At 42.0% G+C, this 21,844-nt stretch overlaps 1 protein-coding gene across 3 annotated transcripts in view; it reads right to left on the bottom strand.

Annotated features, from left to right (window-relative positions):
* The window catches only part of kcnn1a (potassium intermediate/small conductance calcium-activated channel, subfamily N, member 1a), a 50,621-nt gene that overhangs the window by 16,116 nt on the left and 12,661 nt on the right, over positions 1-21,844 (bottom strand). For 2 of the 3 annotated variants that reach the window (XR_011602628.1, XM_070973373.1), the window contains exons 2-4: positions 9,945-10,418; positions 5,923-6,018; positions 5,108-5,526 (exon numbers count right to left, since the gene is read on the bottom strand). Coding sequence is in view for 2 of the 3 variants with exons in the window: in XM_070973373.1 (XP_070829474.1) it covers positions 5,108-5,526; positions 5,923-6,018; positions 9,945-10,418 (989 nt within the window). In the remaining variant the exon portion in view is untranslated. Of the gene's footprint in view, positions 1-2,932; positions 3,581-5,107; positions 5,527-5,922; positions 6,019-9,944; positions 10,419-21,844 lie in introns of those variants that run through there. The other variant, XM_070973374.1, reaches the window with a different exon arrangement.

Raw genomic sequence — 21,844 nt, 5'->3', positions numbered from 1 at the left:
AGGACAGCAGCTCTATGAGAGCTTTGATTCTCTCAAACTGCTTGAAAATAGGTGACCACTGTTAATTCACCTTTGACAACACTAATTTCTTCTCACTGTACACTACAATGGACTAAACAAAGCAACATAAAGAAAAAAGCAATGTGCTGAAACTGGATGTCGTGTGCCGTGTGTTTCTAAGCCCACGTAAAAATGATAAGAACGATGTTTGAAGTAACCTTCTACTTCAAGAAACTACTACTTGTCCTTGAGCGCAGAGCAGCACAGATTCGGCTCATGATCTCCAGAGCAGATCATATCTTGAGTGATAATAACTTCCACATTCTTTGTTATGCAAATATGCTTTGCAGGCTTGGTATATGACTTTGCCATAGACTGCAATCAATACCATGCCTACAGAGGGTGCATATTTAGAACAAATTATCAGATCAAGCCATCAAACCATAGAGAATCCACCTGTCCTTGAGGTTGCAACAATTTGCATAAAATCCATCTGTCTTTGTGGAAGACAGTCTCATTTTGAAAATAATGTGAATGATTAAGATTAAAGGAAAGGTGTATTAGACATTTTGGATATGCATAGCAAACTGTTCACTTTGTGATCTTTGACGTTCATTGTTGGGCACATTGATCCAACAGCAGATCAGTGTTTTTCAATCCCAGTTTGTGCTTTGATTTACGTCAGCATTTGTGGAAAGAAATGCTTTGAAACAACAGGCACATTTCAAAGTTGTGATTGTCTGTGTAGCCAGGAGAGTAAGGAGGCATTTCTTGTTGCTACCCATTTTGCTGCATTCTGAAATTGAATCTAATGACAAACTTAAAGGAACAGCAGTCTTTGCATCAGTGTGGTTGCGCCTGTAGCCTGCAAACTGTAAAGTGGTAAAATCTACCTGAATATTTCATGTAAACCAGTGGTTGGTGTGAGAAAGTTCAAGTTGCACTGGTGTGTGTTTCCCTGGTGAGACATTCGGATGGTCTGTTGTTTGCTGGCACTGTTTGCATCTTGTGGCTAACCGATGACACAATCTGGATGTCAGACCTTGGGTGTAGGTGTAGCTGACTAGTAACTCAAGCTTGGTAATCCGGTGCTGTGCTCTGAGGGAAAGTCAGCTAAACTTTCTGTCAGCTTGTCTTTTACATAGCCTACGGGTCTTCACCAGGGAAAGCGAGGTGAGAAACAGCAGTCTCACATTGCCTCGAAATAGAGCATTTTGTTTCAGATAACAGAGTTAGAACAGGAGAGGAAGAGAATTAGATAACAGTTAAAGGGGAAAAGAAGCGAGAAACCACGGAGGCAGGCAAGGCATGCATGCAAGTGTGTAACTGAGAGATTAGGCCTGCTTGTTATGGATAAGGGAAGGCATTGGGACAGGGAATCAGTAGTGGGGAGAGATGAGGAAAAACTGCAAAGCATGCCACGTTAGATGGGTACAGTAGGAGATCTGCAAAGGATCAGTCAGGAGTAAGAGAGAGAGGGAGGGAGCCTTATGGTAGTGCGAGAGAAGCCAAAAGAGCTTAGTTAAGGAGCTTAGTTGAGGTAGGTTAGCTCTGAAGATGGACTGTATCAAGACAGACGGGAAAGGGGGCCAGTGACCAGCGTTAAATCCATCTACTGTAGCATTAGCATTCCTCCCAACTCCCTCCCTCCACCCCTCCATCCCTCTCTGTCCCCCTTGTTGTGTGTCTTTCATTCCCCCCATCTAGGCATTTTCCAGGTAGACTCCGTGCTCGTCCAATCTCACACCGTACTGCCCTTTGATTGGCTCAGGAGCGTGGTCAATGTGACAGTGTAACGGCGCGTTTAACAGAAGATACAAAAATCACACACAGCACTTTAGGAAACAAGCGCCTCTTTTTTTCCACTTTTTTTTTTTTGTTACTTGAAATGATGGGATCGATAAGTAAACATGAAAACTTTCATGCTGTTTTGATGTTTACCAGAGGAGGGGACGAAGGGGGATGAGGACATTCAGTTCACAGGTGTAAACAAAAACTGGAGACACTGCATTCAGCACAGATCATACTCCTCCTTCCAGAGTGTCTCAATTTAAGAACAATGTGCTGTGCAACAATGGAAAGCAATGCCCTCATTTACCTGCCTGGACTTAACTGCGTAACACTAGTCATATGTAGCTGGCGGTCAAAGTCATGCTGTAGTGGATAGTAAGACACACCCAGGACCAAAAGGACATTGCCTACTACACAAAATGACATGACATTTGTCCTCTCTTTGCATACTCAGACCTTCCTTTGGCTACAGGACCCAAACTGTCTTCACCTATAGAGCAAAAATCTTTGCAACAAAAGTCTGTGGAAAACCATTACAACGCTGTTCAATTAATTTTGTGAAGGGAGACACATAATGGGATGGTAATGTGTGAACACAAAGAACAGAAAGGCTTTAGCTCCACGACAAATCTTTGGAGTTGCTGCTAAAAAGACTTTTCGTGCAATATGGATCTATAACAATTGCATAAGGAGAGGGAGAGAAAAAAAATGAGACAAATTGCCCTCTGGTACATTCATGAAGGTGACTTGAAGGAGCTGCTCCATTTTAGCACAAATTTCCTCCTCCTCCTCCTCCTCCTCCTCCTCCTCCAGCCCCTACTGGCCTAACACACAATAGTTAACAAAGAGACGCTTGCTTCAAAGTGCTGCTCACACCGTTGGTCTCTGCTGTGCTCCTATAGCCACTAAAAGCCTGTTTTCTTAGCAGAAGGATGGTGCCACTTTCATGCCAACTAGAGGGCCTACCTAATCCTCCTTTGCCACACTGAGCTTGGAAAGGATCATTGGTCAGTTGTTTTAGATGGGCTGCCCCTTCTCCCCACTACCACCCCACTCTCCAACCCCACTCAGGGCAGCAGTGGCGCCAGCTCGGTGCAAAATGATAGGTTGTTTTTTCCACGGCTAGAGAACGAGGACTCACATGGTATCCCTATGGAGCAGCATAGTGGGGAAATAGAAAGTACAACAAAACATTATACAAACACACACACACACACACACACACATGCACGCATACACACCTACATGTGCATGCTTGCACCCATCCGTAGAAACACACGTAGACATACACGTACACAAATCCACCCATCTGAACACACATGATATTCTGAAACTGAAACCAAAGGACTACCAGCATGCACTGCTCATGGAAAGTGTGTGTGTCACAGAATGTGTGTTTGAGAAAACCAAGACTCTGTTAGAGATTCTGTGCGTCTTGTCTGATCTTCTATTTAAATCCAGATTTACAAATTGACCCCAGCATACTGTGGGATTAGGGACGTGTCAGATGTCCATGCTCATAGTTTCTTTAAGTATAATTCATGTGGAATTCCTCTCTCAGATAATGAGACTCATTAAGAACAGTCATCTCAATGTTTGGCCAAGACCTTCAATATTAAATGTAAAGGAAAAGTGTAACATTTTGGGAAATCCACTTATTTCTTTTCTTGCAATGACTGAGAGGAGAAGATCGATACCACTCTCATGTGTGCACTGTAGCTCGAATCAGCAGCTGATAGTTTAGTTTAGCAACAAAGACTGGACAGTTAGCCCGGCTGTGTCCAAAGGTAACAAAGTCCTCTAAAGCTCAATAATTAACTAGTTGCATCATGTTTGCTTAATCCACACAAAAGCCTAAATGTAAAACTAAAGGCAACACTGCCAAAACACTGTGGCTGCTTTGAGTGACAGCTGTTTCTGGGCTTGCACCAGTAACTTCCTGGATCTTCTGCTGGTTACCTGGCATCTGGTTTCATGTCTTTGTGCAAAGCTAACCTAGCCAGCTGCTGGTTCCAGCTACATATTTAGCATACAGACATATGAGTAGTATCAAACTTCTAGTGTAACTGTCTGTAAAAAAAATCAATTAGCATCTTCTTTACTGTATGTCTTTAAGGCCGGGAATAAGAGAGAGAAATAGTGAATGAGTGTGTAGCAGCAGCCATGAAATTTCCAAATAGAGTACAGAGGCCTTACTAATTGTAAACAAACGACAGTGTGTTGTTTTGAACATGTGCCAACAGTAAGTAGAGGTGACACCAGTTACACCTCCTTGTCCTGCCTCTGTGTTCCAGAGGAGCTGGTGTCAAAGGTCAGCTGCTCTTTTCGTTGCTGGTTCACCCTGTGAGGTTTAAACCCACCAACCCACAGTTGGAGGTGCTGAAGGTCCCAGAGGATCCAGGGCTGGGCGTGCGAGGGAGGGTGGTTAGTGACAGGCGTTAAAAGGGCGGGGAGCGGGATAGTTATGAGGAGAGGTAGAGGAAGGGAGGGGAGGTACTTAGTAAAAGCAGGTGAGGTGAGCTGCAGGAGGACACTGAGCATCTGTAATCAGGGCCTGGCTGAGAGCCCTCATCTGAACTGATTCTTGACTTTTACAGTGCAGCACATGTACAGTATCATACTGGGTCTGACAAGAACTGCTTCTATAGAGCCTCCACTCTCCCACCCACCCTACTCGAGTCCCCATTCCACTCCAACTATGCAAAAATGACTTTGAAACATCAAAGCTGGCATTAACGTCTCATTTCCCTATGCAAATGCAAAATGTGAAAGGAAAAAAAAAAGCTTTTCATTTCTCCCTGCCTCTTTCATTTTCAGCGAGAATCGTTGCTGCCCCCCTGAGACGAGGCCCGATGTGCAGTTTTGGGGAGAAAACGGGTTAGGGGATCCTGGGGGCTGCTCTGCATTACCAAAACAAACCATTCAGCAAACAAACAATTAGACACTCATGAATTATGGACAAGCCATCTAAAATAGCAATAAATACGAGGAGTGGGGAAGGGCGGAGCGATTGCTGAGCTAATGAAACGTATATCAGGGTGTTTTTAAACACTCAGACAGTGGAGTATTACGTGGGCGTATCAGAGTGTACTTTCCTGTACACGTGTACAGTATTTATATGTAACCTATCTTGATGATTCCACACTTTTCTGTGGACCAGTGCAGAAGAGCGACTGACAAAGTAACACTCGGGACAAGACAGAGACGAAGAGAGTGAAGGAAGAACGGTGTGATCCATAAGGCAAGTTTGTGCATCGGCCATTTTGTTTTTCAATTTGTCCCCAGCAACATCCATGATTCACAAACCTATGTTTACCTCTCACAGACGCGCACAGTCCATGCAGCAATGATCCAGGAGGATATACTGAACACCAGCAGAACAGTTCCTGGACAGATGGTCATGAGGGTCTTCATGACAAAGCGTGTGTTGAAGTTGATCTTGTTGAGGGCACCGATGCTGCGAGACGAAGCGTCCGTGAACAGCTTGCTGTGGAGCAACATGACCCTGCCTATTAGGTAGAGTCTCAGGAACATGGGGATGGAGAGGATGATGTCCACGTCAGCATCGGCCACCGATGGCGTGTAGGTAAAGGCCAGCCGTGCCGTCCAGGTAAAGACGTACTGGCCCGGGATGGGATGGATGGCACACACCAGCAGCTCCAGCACTATGAAAAAGATCCGCTCATATGTCATGGCTATCCTCCAATCGTCCGCACCATTGTCGACCATGAACAGCTGCAGAAAAACAGACACATAGCAAGATTTCAAAATTTCATCTGTATATCACTTTTTTAGTTTGTGGTTTGTGACAGATACATTGCTCTTTTATTAGATTTCTGGACTTAATGAACAGACTCACTCAATGCTGTCACTTATTTATTTGTGTATATTCCTTTGTGTTTACCACACTGTATCATTTAATAAAGGTATACCCTAAATGTATATGATACTGTCAGCATAAATTCATTTTTCAGTCAAAATAATTTTTCCATATTTCTTTTGATAGTTTCAGCCCAATTGCCAAATCAGAAATCCTCTTTATAATCGTCTTCATCATCATTATCTTCTCAACACTGATACCGAAATCTGCTGGTATAATGAATGAAGGGATGTTTTCTGTGGCAGACTCACCTGGATTTCCCGGGCATGGTACATTATTATAAGACCAAGCAATATAACAGTGGAAAGGCTGATAAGGCATTTCAGTGCAAATGAGTATGAAGATTCCTATGGTGAGAGAAAAAGACAGATGAAAGAAGAGATTAGAAATAATCGTGTTGATTGCACAATGACTACATTTTTATTACAACATACAATCGCATCTTATATATAGAAACAACAAGATAAACAGTTCCTTGCCGTTATTGTCGACATGCATTTTACATATGTTCAGTGCCTGTATGTAGCCTCAGCAGACAACAACAGTGGCTTATCATTACACAACCAATCACTCCTGAGTCATGTGTGACTGCTTAGCAACAAGGTGAAATGAGGTAGAATTCAAGTGAAAGCTCTGCATATTTACTGTAACTGTAAATGTCCCCCAGCTTACACATAAGTATATGCCCACAGAAGTAAATACAGCTGCACACACATACACAAGAAGACACACACACACACACACACACACACACACACACACACACACACACACACACACACACACACACACACATGCATACACAGTACTTATTAGCTTACAAGACTAACTGAGACCAGATAATGGGGTTTTACACACAAACAGCGCAGTCAGGATGTTGCTGAACAATGCAGCTGCAGGTGTAGGCGCAGGCTGAGATTATCTATGGATGCTGTTCACCACCATCTAAACGAGTGATTAATCAAAGCCCTACGCTAACAGGGGGACTTTCCATTTAATGGTGGGTGCAGAAAAGGCAATGCTAGCATTAGCAGAGGGGCCACCACAGTTAAGTATCAGTGGTGATAAATAGGCCAGCTGGATGCTAGTGCTGCAGCGGTGTGCATGTTTGTGCGTATATGCATGAGTGCATGTGTGCTCTTGTGCGTGTGTGTGCATGAGGACCATAGATCTAGGAAATGAGAACCTGTACTACTCAAGTCCCCCCCTCTACGTTGGTAAAATGCCATTTGATAAATCAATTTAACAGCCATGGTGTAAAAATGCCGCTCTGCAGCAGGCTAATGATCCTAGGGTTGTTATTATTATAACGACATCGACAACAAATGACAAAAACAAGTGGAAATATCATTCATAATCGTCAGCGTGATGACAGTGAGAGCTGCTCAATATTAGCCCACTCTGTCCTTCAGTGGTCCATATTACACAATGTATTTTTAGCCATCAACTAGATTACTTTGCCCCTCAGGTCGGCGACATGTTCTCAAGACATTCTAATGTCTGAAATTGTTTTGAGAAGTCCCGGGTGAAATAACATTGAGTAAACCAATTAATCCACCTGCCGGAGGTTCAAGGATTTTTCAGTCCCAGTGCTCACTGCCTCTTAACGTGTTTCCCTCCTTCAGGGCTCAGAAAGGCTTGGCTGAGCCTCAAGTGTCTGCTGTGTGATGTGATGTGAGATTGAAAATGGACCATCTGCAGTACATGCTACCTGTCTGATGTGGTGGGGGGGTTGCTGTGCCACTCAGAGATGGGAGGTCATTTCCATTTCAGCTGAGGTCAGCTTGATGAATGGTTGAACCTCACTCAGTAACAGTCCCAGGCAAACCTATTGACTTACTTAAAACCCCATAAATCATCCTATAGATTACCACACTGACTTACTATATCACACAAACACACACTCACACATACCTTTGTGTAATCAAAAACACATCTTAATAAATCTGACAGACAAAAAAAATCTATCCCTCACGACAAGAACATACCAGTGGTTTTGTATAAACCTCCCAAAGACTTTTATATAACAAACTACATTTGAGATTTGTTCCAGTTAGCTGACATGTAACATTTTTTATATTACAGAGCATGAATTAAAAGATTTTTACTCTCAAACTTGACAACACATCCTTGAAAGTAGCAGTATTGAAATCACCAGTGGAATAAGAGCACCAGTGGAATAGCAGTGGAAAGGCTGATACGGTGCTATCAAGGATGTGTCATAATAAAAATGAAGCAGAAAGCACTGATGTTATTATTGTCACAATAATGTAACTGTTATGCAGTCAAAAAAGGAAGTGCTGCAAGCCCTTTTCCCTACAGTAGGAGGCTGTGATGTGTGAAAAGACACTGACACTCTCTTGTTCTTTGGTGGTTTGCAAACAAAGAATTAGCACTACCACCACCCACTGATGTAGTAGCAACTAACTCTGTCTTATGAAACAGCTTGTCCCAGTCATTGTTAGACCTTCTTCTTTTGAACAGCCTTCAAAGATTGTCCTTTTTTTAAGATTGTCTTTTTATTAGAGAGAGAGAGAGAGAGATTTTTGTTTTTCTTTTGCCTTTGTAACGGAGAGAGACAGAAAAGGGGGCAGAGAGCGATGACATGCAGCAAAGGGCTCTGGCTTGGTAGCGGTTACTGCAGTAAGGACAAAGCCTTAACACATGGGCTGTGTATGCTCAACCAGTTGAAGTATCGGAGTGCCCCAGCCTTCAAAATTACTTATCACAGGCAAGTTTCAGGACTCTGAAAATCAATTTGATCATATAGTGAAGTAAATGGAAATCAGTGCCTTAGATTATAAGTGCAAAATAGTCTGCAATAATGTTAAAACTGCACAATAACAGTGAAGGTGACATGCAGTAACACTGGTCTACCCTCAGAGAATCATCGGCCAACTGTGCATTTTAGCATCTTTCAGGTCGTAGCGCAGTAATGTTGCTTTGGTTCATTCATCAAAACAGTTTCTATGCACAACAGGTAGCTGTTTCCAGTGAAAATCCCTGATAAACTGTACACTGCCTATCCAGCCCCAAACGGTCGAGGTACAAAGTTAGCGACTAGCTTGAGAAAAATCAAAGTTAGTGACTGACCAAGACCAATTTATGTTTCAAACTAGTTTGCGAAGCCCGAAGAGCTTCAACAGCAGTAAATATGGATATTTGTAAGCCAGAATCATTGAAATTCAAATTGATGCTAATAGCGGTTGGCTAACACATTAGCTATACCAACTTTATAACACTACAATAAGTTACAGTCTGTGATGTTTTTGTGGGGTTTGGACCACAGGTCATCAATAATGCTTGAATATACACAATGCGTTGTTGATGGGCTTGCATGCCAAACCACCTATGGGGTCTTCAGTCCTGACCAGTTTTTACTCACCGACTGATTTGTTTAACAGATGGATTTATATCCAGAGATGAAAGACACTGTGACCTATTACTGTATGTACTGCAGTGCACTGCAATGTCAGCTCCCAAGCAAACAGACCTGCAAACACTGTGGTAGAAGCTGCTTTGAGTGAACTGAGTGAACCATGTTGTTCCCAACATACCCTGACACAGCAGAACTGGCCGAAGGACAATAACAGGTCAAGGGGTGTTGACCTGGTCACCATGACCCTGAAACCAAACTGCCTTGCTGGTGTCTTTGCTCAACAGTCCCACTTGTTCCTAAAGCATGTTGTGTTGTCTCCACTCTGATCTGATTGAGTCTGATTGTGTCGGGCAGTTTAAAGCACCTGGAACGCCATTCCCATCTTTTATTCCTATTGACCCTTTTCTTCATCTCTACGTGGCTTTATCTCTCTCTGTCTAAATCTCTCTATATATCTCCTCATCCCCTCCCCTCCACTATCCCTCTCTCCATCTCCTCTCCTGCTGTGAGGAAGTGGTTTTAGATGCTGGCTTCACGGGGAATCACACACAGCCCAATGGCACCAGTAGTGCAACCAATCCTTTGGCTAAAGTCAGAGATGATGCTTTGATATTTAAATTCTTTTTTAATTGAAATGTCACAAAACAACAAGTCTATGTAAGATTTTATCCAATCGATAGACTGTTAGTCATAGTACAGATCACATGACACTCCTTTTAATTCCTGTTTGTGCAATATTCCATCACCTTTGTTAGATAAAGTATGTCAGTGTCTGTGCTAATAATCACTCATCATAAATCTGACAGCTGCCAACCCCACACAAATCAAACATTAACAATAGCAATGACAACACACAGAGCTCCCACTCATGCATCACACACATGCACAACCTACCTTAGTGTAAACCCCCCATGACAGCTCCGTCTCTGTCACCATGACAACAATCCCAAACATCCCGAAGATGAGTGCGTAGTCGCTGAGCCGCTTCCGCTTCTCAAACAGCGCCCTCCGGTGGCCGAGCTTGTAGCCAATGTCCCTGTTCTTCTTCTGCGGCGCCCGGCCTCCACCACGCCCGCTGCCCTCCCTGACCAAGCTCTCGTTGGATGCCTTGCTGGGGTCTTCGCCACTGTTGCCCTTGGACACTACCACCTCCAGGCCAGAGCTGTGCAGCGTCTGCAAGGGCTGTGTCTCCGAGTCGAGCTCCGCGAGGTTGCGGCGCGACGAGGACGCCAGGCTGCCCACTAGTGGTCTCACCACTCCGCCATTGTACTTGCAGGTGTTCATGGCTATCTGAGGGAGTCGGCCGCTGCTCTCGGAGAGGGAGGGCTTGGATCCAGCATGGCTCAGCTTCTTCTGCTCAGTAGTGGCCTGTGAACAGGAAGAAGAATGATAAATACAATACTATCACAACAAAAGGGTGTAAAAACTGACGGTGGGTTGAAGAGAGACATACAGGTTTGGACTTTAAATAGAGCATTGATGTGGGAGTTACATCTCTGTGGCTCTGGAGAGGCCAAAGAGAGGGAAGGAGCTTGCAAAACAATTTTGGTTATAAAAGCAGACAGATTTAGTGCTCAGCAGGACATGTGGCCCAACATACAGTACAAATCGAAATATCAACACTTCTTGTTTCGCTCCCAAATACTCAAAGGGCTTCTTTCTTGAGCAGGGCCGGTAACAGAGCTGTGGCTATTCATTAGGATTAGTATAAGCCTGCGTTAGGAAAAAACACGATAATCACAAGTTTACAATTAAACTACAACAGTTCAACTCTCCCTTTATTTAACAGTATGTTTCATGCACATCAGCTTTTCCTCCAAGAAAATGGCATAAAAATTTGATGGCTTAAAAACAAATAAATAATGAATGGACTTTGATGTATAAATAAAACCATATAACCAATAGCGGACAGTACAAAGTGCAGAAAATTGAATCTTTGCGGTGCACAAATTTAGATATGAATGATTGATGCTTGGCGTGACCCTGTTTCCTACCAGAGAAACTCTCTTCCTCTGCACAGATTGGAAGTGGGCTGCCCAAAAGAGAACGGAGAAGAGTAAATGTGGACTTTCTCAAATCAGGCGTACCACAGAGACAAAATGTGAGAGAATCCCAGTCTTTTAAGAGGAAAACAAGCGAAGCCATTTCTTTTGCAATTCAAAGGATGATGTGTACTGTACATAGTTTGTTGGGGTAAAGTGCAACTTAGGGGCAAGTTAAAAAAATACAGCGATGCATGCAGTATACCCGTACATAAAGCGATGCTTTGTACATTGCGCATATAATTTGGAATTTGGACGAGATAGGAGGGGACACACTTTTTTAACTTGTTTTACTTCTTTATCACCTGCATAAAATGTTCCTATTATTCTTCTCTGACCACATGCCATGAAGACTCTTCTCTTTTTGCATTGAGTCGTCTATCATTTCTGCTCCTCTTGGCAGATAGGAGTGAGTTTCTGTCGCGGTTATGCAGACAGACAATGTTCTATCCATGCAGAGGCTGCAGAGCAGTCACCCCAGCAGCATCTATCTGCCTGTCTATCCCCTGCCCTTCAGAGACTTGGGCAGATTATCATAATGGGTTATGAAAACTTCACATGGAACAGTGCTTTTTCCGAAACAAGTCGGGGGTGTGTGATAGCACTGCTGGCCCTTTTTATTAGCCTTGACAAAGCATGCCTAATGCCTTTAAATGTGCTGGTGGGAATAAAGAAGGGCGGCCCTAATGGAAATTTACTAACTCCAGTCCTGTGATGCTATCGTCTTGCGCATATTGTGGCTCCATGAGAACAGGACTAAAGGTTAAGGATTAGTGCAGCCCATAGTGTTTCTAATCCCCTTTTCTGTATTAAATTGCTTTTTAATCTGTGCCATTAGGACCCTTCTACACTTTTGAAGACTGTGCAGTGAGTGAACTTTAGGTTTGAATGACAGGAAACAGTGTAGAAATAGATGCTGATATGGCAGCCGGGGTCAAGATGCTGCTCTTGGTTTGAGGATAAAAATAGATCGGGGAGTTCTGAATTTTACAGACAAATCAAAACAACGAAACAAAACTTACAGATGCTGACTGGATTAAAAGTCTTGTTACAGATCTTTTCCATTCTGCAAACAAACACTGACGTCTTGCAGTTCATTACAAATTATTAGCAGTAACAAGGACCAGTATATATATGTAATTATTGTCAAGTCATTCAGAAAAATATTACTGTGTGCATGTGCATGTACAGAATAAGCATGTACAGAAAAAGCAGCACAACAGTGCTGAAAATATCACTGGACTGAAGTCAATTGGTAAAAGCAGTCAAATGTATAGGTAATTTTAGTGGGCTATTTTAAGACGTTTTGATAAATATTTTTAGTCTTAGCAGAGCTGGCTTTTTTCCCCACATCAAGCTCTACAGCACATCCGCCTGTCAGTCTTTTGAATACACTGAGCAACTACAAAACATAATTATTCCTTTGGTTTTGAGTGTCACAACATGATGTCATTCATTGTAAAAAGAGAATTTCCTGTTGTTATGTGGGAAGTAAATAACTCTGAAGTCCTGCTCAGAGCTCAGGGTATTTTTAGTCCCAGTCAACCTTTCAGAGTCGTTCTGAGATGCCTGATATGTAAATATGGGTCCTGGACTATAATATCCCAGAAAAAAATCCCAGGCAACTATTTCAAACAAAGGTTGTGCATGTTTGTAGAAAGTAATGCGTATAATGTTTAGTGCATTTACAGGACATGAAAATATGTTTACAATTCTATTATTATCTATCACTATATGGAGTTACTATCCCACTCTATTGTCTGAGTACAGAAGAAGAAGAAGAAGAAATAGGACTTTCATTACATCACATTAATGTGATGGACATTTTTCCCTCAAACACATCAGGAGTAACTCATGGTTCAGCATCTCTTTCAAGGATCAAATCACCAACTTTATACCATTAACAGCCAACCTGCTCCACCACCTGAGATAAGTCAGAGCCATTAGTTGTGATTAACTCTCACTACTGAGTGAAACAGACGGTACAGTTGTGTCCCAGATTAGCAGCTGCCTTCTTCAAAGGCTTTCACTTCTTTAATTTCTCTTCTTAAAAGTAAGACCAAATAAGCACCACACTGACAGTTATTACAGTTATGACAGCTTTTCCAACACACCTGCCTCTCAGTATTTTGAGTGTAGTTGTACTTTTGGCTTTAGCTGTTACATTTATGTCTGGTAGCTAACTGTCACCTGAGCAGCAGTGGTGGAGGAAGTACTCAGATCCTTTACTGAAGTAAAAGTAGAAATATCATAATCTAAAAAGACTACATTACAAGTTCAAGTCCAGCATCAAAATATTACTTAACCAAAAATATCATTAGCAAACTATACTTAAAGTATGCTGTCATGCAGTATGACTCTTTTCAAAATGCTATAGAGTCTCATATTATTCTGTTTTATTCTGTTTCAGAACATTTGCCTGTATTGAAGGATAAAGTAACATCAAATGGAATTATTCAAGTAAAATTCAAGTATGTTAAAATTGTACTTAAGTACGGTACTTTAGTAAATGTACTGAGATAGCTTTCAGCACTAATGAAGCTGGATGACATTTATGACACACTGGCTGGTGTCATCTGCTTTAATATAAACTTACAGAGGTTTTGAAGATGACTGTTCGTATTTGCAGAGTGAACACTGACCAAGTGTGATGGTGCCATAAGTGACTGACAGTTTTCACCTTCTCCTGCTCCAGACTGGACAAACACACCGCTCCCTGCGTGGCCTCTCATTGATTTTTGCTTTGGAATTTCAAACTGAACACACATCATTAATTCCTCCAACCTATCAAGAAAAAAGCGCTTTGGTTTCCTCCATTCATCAAGCTGGAGGAAAAAAAAAAACAGAGGCATTTTCTCAAATATAATCAATCTCCCCTCAAATCATTTCTATATATTTAGACCATAAATGCTGAAAAATGAGACAATCTACCCCTAATTTGGCCTCAGATGACTAATTATACACCGATTGATCAGAGTGAAACAGCCATGTTGTGACAGTTACACAAGAGCCTGAGATGTAAAAGGAGACCGTGCCAGGAAGTGTTGTTCCAGTAACGGAAATGAGGCTGATTGATGATGGACACCAAGAAAATGGGGCTGCTGCTACACCCTCAGCTTTAGTTACCTTTTTCTGGTGATCCTCAGTCACTGGACCAGGTCAGGACTGACCCAAATATATGTAGTTCCATCAGTCAGTTGGTATGAACACTGACATTTATGAGTTTCTAGAGAATATCTGTGGAGGCAGACTGAGGGACAAAACCTCTAAAATACCAACACGTCTGCTGACTTTTTCCTCTGTAAAACTAAAGAGTCCGTCACAGACTTTGCAGCAGGCCACATCACGTACCAAAACCTCAAAGCACTCACTCAATTCCATACTCTCGCCCACTTAGCCAGCTACCCGAGCTCTGTCACTTTTCGCATTTCCCCAGCAACCCGACTAAACAGTGTGGCAAAAGGGCATGGTGGGCCAGCGTCACCCTTGTCGTCCTCTGATGCCTCCACAAAGCAGACACGGGGAGGCTGCCTGTCCAGCAGACCAATGGCTCAATTTCATTCTGAATGGCACGCAGCATCCAGGCTCTATGAAATGGAGCCTCATAATCAAATTGAAAAGCCTTAGTGCAGAACAGTTTAAATGAAGGCAACTCTGTGCCTCGCTCGCCTCTCTCCCTGTCTGTCTCTCTCTCCAGTTAGCTCAAATCTAATAGAAATCCTCATTCTTTCGTGTTGTATAGAGCTACTGTGCTGCAGAAGGCTTATATACCCTAAAAATGGAAATATGCATTGTAAAATCAAGTGCGTTCCACTCAGTGTGTGTTTGTGAGTTTGAGCATGTGGGTGCCAATCTGCTTAATTGTATGCGTGTGTGTACGTGGGTGGGTGGGTGGATGTGTGCATATGTGTGCTAGTTGAACAAGCTGAGCCTCAGCCAGGCACCGGATTAGGTCGGATATTGACGCAGACAGTGTGCAGCAACGAAACAAGCACAAGAGGAGGAATTGTTTGAGTAGATCCACATGTACGTGAGTGTGTCAAATCTGCGCACAGCGCCCAGATGCTGGCAAGGCTGACATGAAAGGATGAACATGAAGGAGAAGAGGGAGGAAGAGGTGACAAAATAAGGCAGAGATCTAGAAACGGAGGGAAGATGAAAGAAAGAGAGGGTGAAAGAGAAAGAGATAAATGAAAGAGAGGGAAGACAGCTCCCTGTGGGTGTCTCTGCCAGCCCCTGGAGTGATTGAGAGCTGCAGGCTACACTCTCCAGTTTGTCCCTGCACACTAGACGCTGTCACATTTCTCTGACAGGCCAGCAGGCATCAGGGCTCCTCCGTCCATCCCTGACCAGCATGTGGATCATTACTCAGCGCTGGTGAAGACAGAGGAAAACCAGAGGCTGCAGCCCCACATTCAAGAAGGAAAATCCTGCATCACGACCCTGATAGAAATAAACAATATATACTTAAAGTGATCTAGTTCGACCATCCAATGTTCGAAAAATGAATAGAATAAGCATACATATCACATCTCAGGCATAACACCATGAATTAAAATTTGCCATCTTTATCAGTGTAGAAATGCTATTTCCTTGCAGTAGCAGAAAGGTTGAGCCTCTGTGAGCCCAGTCTTATCACCCAATACTTCATGTCCTTATATCTCGGTAGGGATGTCTGCCGTTAAATAATGGCTGCTTCTGCCCCTCCGTGGGATAAGCTGAAGCTATTGTAAGTGTTTCACGAAGACGTGACAGTCCAAGGGATTGAAGAGGCAGCCGATGTTCAAAGAGTTTTCACAGAAAACGTGTCTGGTACGATCAGTCGGCATGTGGACAACTTGGTTGATGTGCACTGAAGTGAGCAGCTTATGTGTGTGTGTGTGTGTGTGTGTGTGTGTGTGTGTGTGTGTGTGTGTGTGTGTGTGTGTGTGTGTGTGTGTGTGTGTGTGTGTGTGTGTGTGTGTGTGGTACAAGACTGGAATGTGTATGTGGAAGCACATGAAACACATATTGCTAAGCATGTTTTTCACCTCATACATTTATTCAAATCCCACATCTAGTCGGGTGTGATTGTGCATACGTGTTCAGTGTGTAACATCAATACTGCAACAGATCACGATCATCTCACTCCACAGTACAGCAACTGTATATTGATTTAATATTAATACTCTGAGATTTGACATTGAGGATGTGAATTTAGCTATTGTGATGAAGTAGGGCTGTCATGTTTCAGGGGCTGCGACAGCAAGCCCATTAAATCAGTTAAAATCAATTATAAAAATAGATGGCAATTCATTTTCTCATCAATTAGAAGGGTACATGTTACGATGCACGGCACACACTGTGGTGAAGTCTCCTAAGATGTGGGCAGTAAGTCAGCCAATGTCGCGCCTTGTGTAGCTCGTGATGAATGACAGGAAATTGTGCCATCTTTGTCTCTGGGGTAAACATTGAAAAATGTCGGAGGCAGACACTAATGGCACATGGTGTGTTTTGGTTTTAAGAATAAAATGCTGGAAATACTAAAATTGAGCTTATATACTTAATAATCACAGTAATAATCAACAGATTAACAAACAAAACAGTTGTTCAATGCTGCCTGATTTGAACTCAGCATATAAACTCAGTTGGTAAACTCAGCTTGTACTCCAGGGGGTGTAATTTCCCTCCGATCCGCTGCTGCCGTGTTGCCCATCGGTAAACTAGGCCTGGCGTAAGCTGGCTTATACCAAGTCCTCCTGAACGGACAACCATGACACCAAACCATCTGAGGAGTCATCTAGATTCAACACAATAGATGGAAAATTTGTACAAAGTGTTACAGTATTGTTAGCTTGTCAAGTTAGCTTGTCACTCCAGTGATGAGCAGAACACTGTTTAGGGTCAGGGGTTAATTTAAACACAGAACAACAGTGTGTTCTCATTTTTTCACATGTAATTTTTTTTTCAAAAGCAACAGCTCTGTGATATAGCAGCTAAAATGCTGCCTTTGCCTGGTTGTAAAGGCTGAATTGCACTTAAATAATGTAACTTTGGGGGCTTATCTGGCTTCTGTAATAACTACATGAACAGCCGTCATATCCACAGAAATGTTGCATTTGATCCCACTTTTTGCAGAGTGAGCCGTTACCGACCTTATCACCTAATAATTATGTTCATATCCAAATAATGTGAATTACCAAATGTGTTTCTCACAAAAGATTATGGTGCCCAGATTAAATTCTTTTATCAACATAGTGAGAAAATATTGATATTGAATTTGACTGTTCACTCCCAGCTCAAAACATTTATAGGCACCATATTTCCAAAACAGTCACATCTATGTATTTATTTTGTGCAACATCCACTCCTGGCTGCTGGAATGATTAAAATGGCTGCGTTTTAACAACTTAAAGCACTTGGTTAATCTTCGGGAGAGAGCATTAAGTCTCGAAAATGTCAACACTGACTTGAAGCTTGAGACAGGCCACAGTGACTTTTTCCAATAATTAACAAAAACCACAATCTTTCCGTAGGCTCGGCCAAATGTTTTGGTGTTTGAACTACTGATTCTTGGTATTGTCAATGATGGTTTTGAATTGACCTTTGAGTACTGAGGTCTTGTGGGCATAACCAAATGAAACATCTGAAATGGACAGCCAACAGCCATGACGACCACCTCGAACACTAAAGCCAGCTGAAACGCTCTTCGCCATTTACTGATGATGATTACTTGCAAGTGGTAGGGGTCTGCAATGTGGTGTCCATTACTGTCTATCAGTGGGCTTGATGGAATCCCAAGGGGGAAGACCCAACACAGCGACTCAGCAAAAAATATATAAAAGGCAACAATAAAATCTACACACAATAAATAGTGACAACACTTTAAAAAAGCAAGTTCAGCACTGCAGTCGCCTCAGGGATGCAATAACCTTTACTGAGGCAAAGAACCAGACTTAAAATGTAGCGCAAGAGCATTAACTCACAGCAGAAACAAGATGAGATTCTTTCAGTGTTGACATCATTTAAAGATTACATTCACTCCAAACGTGAATCATCTGAAACATGGCGTGGCCATAATTAGTTTGGCTTTTGTGTATTTCACAGTGCTAAAAATATACAGTAATGAAATAGAGTCAAGAAAGGGAACAAAATTACAACTGTGTGCATGTTAGATTAAAAAACTAAAGAGGGCTCTAAAAATATCTCCTTTCAGAACAAGTAAATAATGAATGATAAATGCAGCGTCGTGGCGACGTACAACAGCTACTACAAATGTGGAGTACGAAAGTAAAAATGTCACATTTAATTCTGCTGCAGAGTCACTGTCTGCAGACCCTCACTCTCCCGCTTTCTGTCACGCTCTCCTCTCAGAGATGAACAACGAAAAGTAACCAAAAACAAGACAAACCCTCCATGGAGAAGAAGGACAGCGGTACATGCCTGTGGGAACGTGTTATTGTTAGGACTAATAACGCGCTGTGTTCAACAGAGACACAATGCTATTATAATTAGGACTCAACAAGGTTGCTCCACGAGTATTGTGTAAGCGTGTGTCTTATAAACTAGGTCCTGGGGAGATTGGGGTTAGAACTGGTGGGGGGTTACTTTTCCACTGGGACATCCACCGCCTCATTAGGAACAATTTCGATTTCCAGCAAATTAAAGGAAGGCGTTGTTAGAGACTTGATTTGGGGCAATAATGGATGGAGTGATCTGAATAAAATGGTTAACACCTTGAAGCTGGTGATGTGTGGAAAACATAATCAGGACCAAATCAAGCTTTAAATACCAAAGCTGCCCACAGAAATCACACATATGAACCAACAATCCAACATGCACATGACACAAAATAGAACCACAAATAAAACGAACTATACACTATAAACTGAACCGTTTGACAAGTGCTAGATCATCTGGTGGGAAGGTGTCCTGTTTATGACTTATTGCAGAGGTTTTCAGACTGTGAGGTGCACCTCCAGGAGAGTTAAAGGAAGGGCTCGGAGGCAGACGTGAGGCGTGAGCTGCAGCTTCCTTCCTCGAAGTCCGTGCTCCTTCTCAGAGTCATAACTCAGCCACAGCTACACAGACAGACGTGATACACATGTTTTCAGATTCAGCATGGCCTACACTTCCTGAGGATATCATCACCTCCAGTGTTGTTTCAAAGAGATCCAGTGATAGATGTCTGTCCATCCATGGGCAAACAGCTAATAGCTAATTTAGCATACTTTTAATGGTGCCAAATATAGGCAAAGGCATACTTTGAAAATCCCAGGGAAGAGGGGCTCTGAAAAACACAGCATACGTTGGATTATTGTTGTGCTTTCTAATACAACAGTATTATTAAAGTGTGGTTCACAAATGAGAAAATGAAGGCTTCCACAGTGCTCACTGTTGCAGAATATTCCGGAAACTAATAAATGTCACTTTAGCAAAGATGGTTGCCCAGAGAAAGACGTATAACTTGGAAACTGGCCAGCGGGGCCACTCACAGCTTAGTAAGTTTGTTTGCACTCGCCTGTGGTAAAAACTGTTCATAAATGACTCAACAGCAGAAGAAGCCGAGCACGAGTCTGCCTGAGAGAGCATTGTAGACACAACTCAGGTGTGAGCATGAGCACGAGTGCACATGTAAACAGTTTTCTTTTAATGTTGGATTGGACTTATTGTATGCATTCTGTGTACTTATTGACCATCTTGTGTTATGTATTGTCTGTATTCTATTTTCATCCTTATTTTATCTTGTTATTATCAAGTGGGTTTCATTCTCCATCTTATTCTGCATTAAATGTGACATCCTGTCCCTGCTTGTATGTCCATACTGTCTTTTTGTTTCACGTGAAGTGCTTGGTGCTTGTAATTTATTTGTTGTAAAGCACTTTGAGCTGCATTTCTTCTGTGAAAGGTGCTATACAAATAATGTTTTGGGTTTTTTATTCCTTGGAAATATTAAACTGCACTTTACTTGTCATTGGACTTTAACAACAGCCATTTCAGGTGAGATGGATGATGATGGTACAATGTCATGTCTGTGGATTATCTCACATCTGATTGCCTCAGCGTTGATGTGTGAATGCCTTCATAAAAACTGTTTCCTTGAGGTTTGACATTGTACATGGAGACGAGACGAGAAGAGCATTTCAGTGTTGCACTAATCAGCTCTCTAAAAGCGTCCTCTTTATTTTACCTAATCAACAATATTGCCCCATTCGCTCCCATAGACTCCCATTATGACTGATTGCTTGATTGATGCCAGATCTGTGCTGATAAGCCCCTCATAAAGAAGCAGGCCCAGTCCTTGACACATTCCCACACAAGAGTCTTATGAGAGGAGCTTCAGGACAGAAAGCCCTCTCATTTTAACACCACTGCAGTCTTTTAGAAACACTCATTCTTAGTGACACACATCATCTGAACCCTTCACAGCTGTTTATTTAGAACAAACAACCGATCTTAAGAAGAGTTACGTTCACATAAATTAATTTGGTTTTTACTAAATACATTTTAGTGGAAACATAATGAGACCCCGATTATGTTTTTATGAGCACATTACGGCTGTCACTTTTTCAACAAATCAAGTTCAAATGGATGAAAGCTAACACATGTATCATTTAAATTAATTTGAACCCACTTAGCATAGCCTTAAACTATGCTGTAGAAGTAGCGTTACTGAGTTCATTTGTGGCACCTCAGCAGCCTCATTTGAGTGACAAGCTAACAGTTTAGCCTAGCTCTAGACCTCTAAATCATCCCTGATTTGTTCAGCTATTTGAAGTGAAATAAGCTGGCAGTTCAGGGTCATTAACAGGCTCCTAATGATGCAGTGATGTTACTGTCAGGGGGTGGCATCTTTCTGAGCCAGAAAATACCTGGTGCACTTACAATATACAACCCCAAGTCCAAAAAAGTTGGGAAAGAATGTAGTCATTTGCAAACAAACTGTGTTTACTGACTGTAATAACAAATATAAGTGTTTTCAAAGGAAGGATAACGAGAGAATGGTGGATCTTAGGAGACAAGCAAGTTGATATTGAGTGAAGAGTGATGGAAAATAAAAGTGAAACAAGTTTTGAGCGAAGTGAATCTGTTTTTGTTTTTTTTTTCTGTCTTCATTGCTGTATCTAGTTTTGTTTGTTTGAGTTTTGAACAAGGATTTAATGAGTAAAAGCCAATTTCTTTATGTGTCCAGTAGCATGCTGTTTCCCTGTTTTCCAAGCTGAATGTGCAGCCAGAGTTTCCAGTAGCTAACATAAGACAGTGTGGATAAGTTTTATGTTGTGTTTTGTGTTTTTTCTTTGCGTGAATAAATTGAGAAGCTGCATGGAACAGGCACGGTCAAATTCAGCCTCGTTAGGAAAGCAAGGTGAGCGCCATCATAGGGTTCACATGAAATTAACAGTTAACCTGCTAGTCCTCCTCAAGTACTTTATTTGATTACAAAATACATAAGATTGAAATATTTGTATGTACAGTAGGACACTGATTCATAGACCTGAATCTCTGTAGGACCAAACCTTCAGTGTTTTGCTGCAACACAAAGTGGAACTCATTTGGACTTATGTAGTACTTAACGAATGGATTGATCACACACCAAATTGTGAATTTAAGTTTATTGTTTATTAGTGTTGTCAAAAATATCGTGTTATTAACGCGTTAACGCAGATCAATTTTAATGGCGTAATTTTTGTTTATCGCGAGATTAACGCTCGTTGTGATCTAGTGAACTTGTAATTTTTTATAAGCTCTAGCCACTGCTAGTAACGTAAGAGA

The sequence above is a fragment of the Chaetodon trifascialis genome, chromosome 11 (genome assembly GCF_039877785.1).
Source record: "Chaetodon trifascialis isolate fChaTrf1 chromosome 11, fChaTrf1.hap1, whole genome shotgun sequence".
NCBI lineage: Eukaryota > Metazoa > Chordata > Actinopteri > Chaetodontiformes > Chaetodontidae > Chaetodon > Chaetodon trifascialis.
The sequence above is the reverse complement of the archived record's forward strand: the minus strand, read 5'-3'. Positions and strand labels throughout refer to the sequence as shown.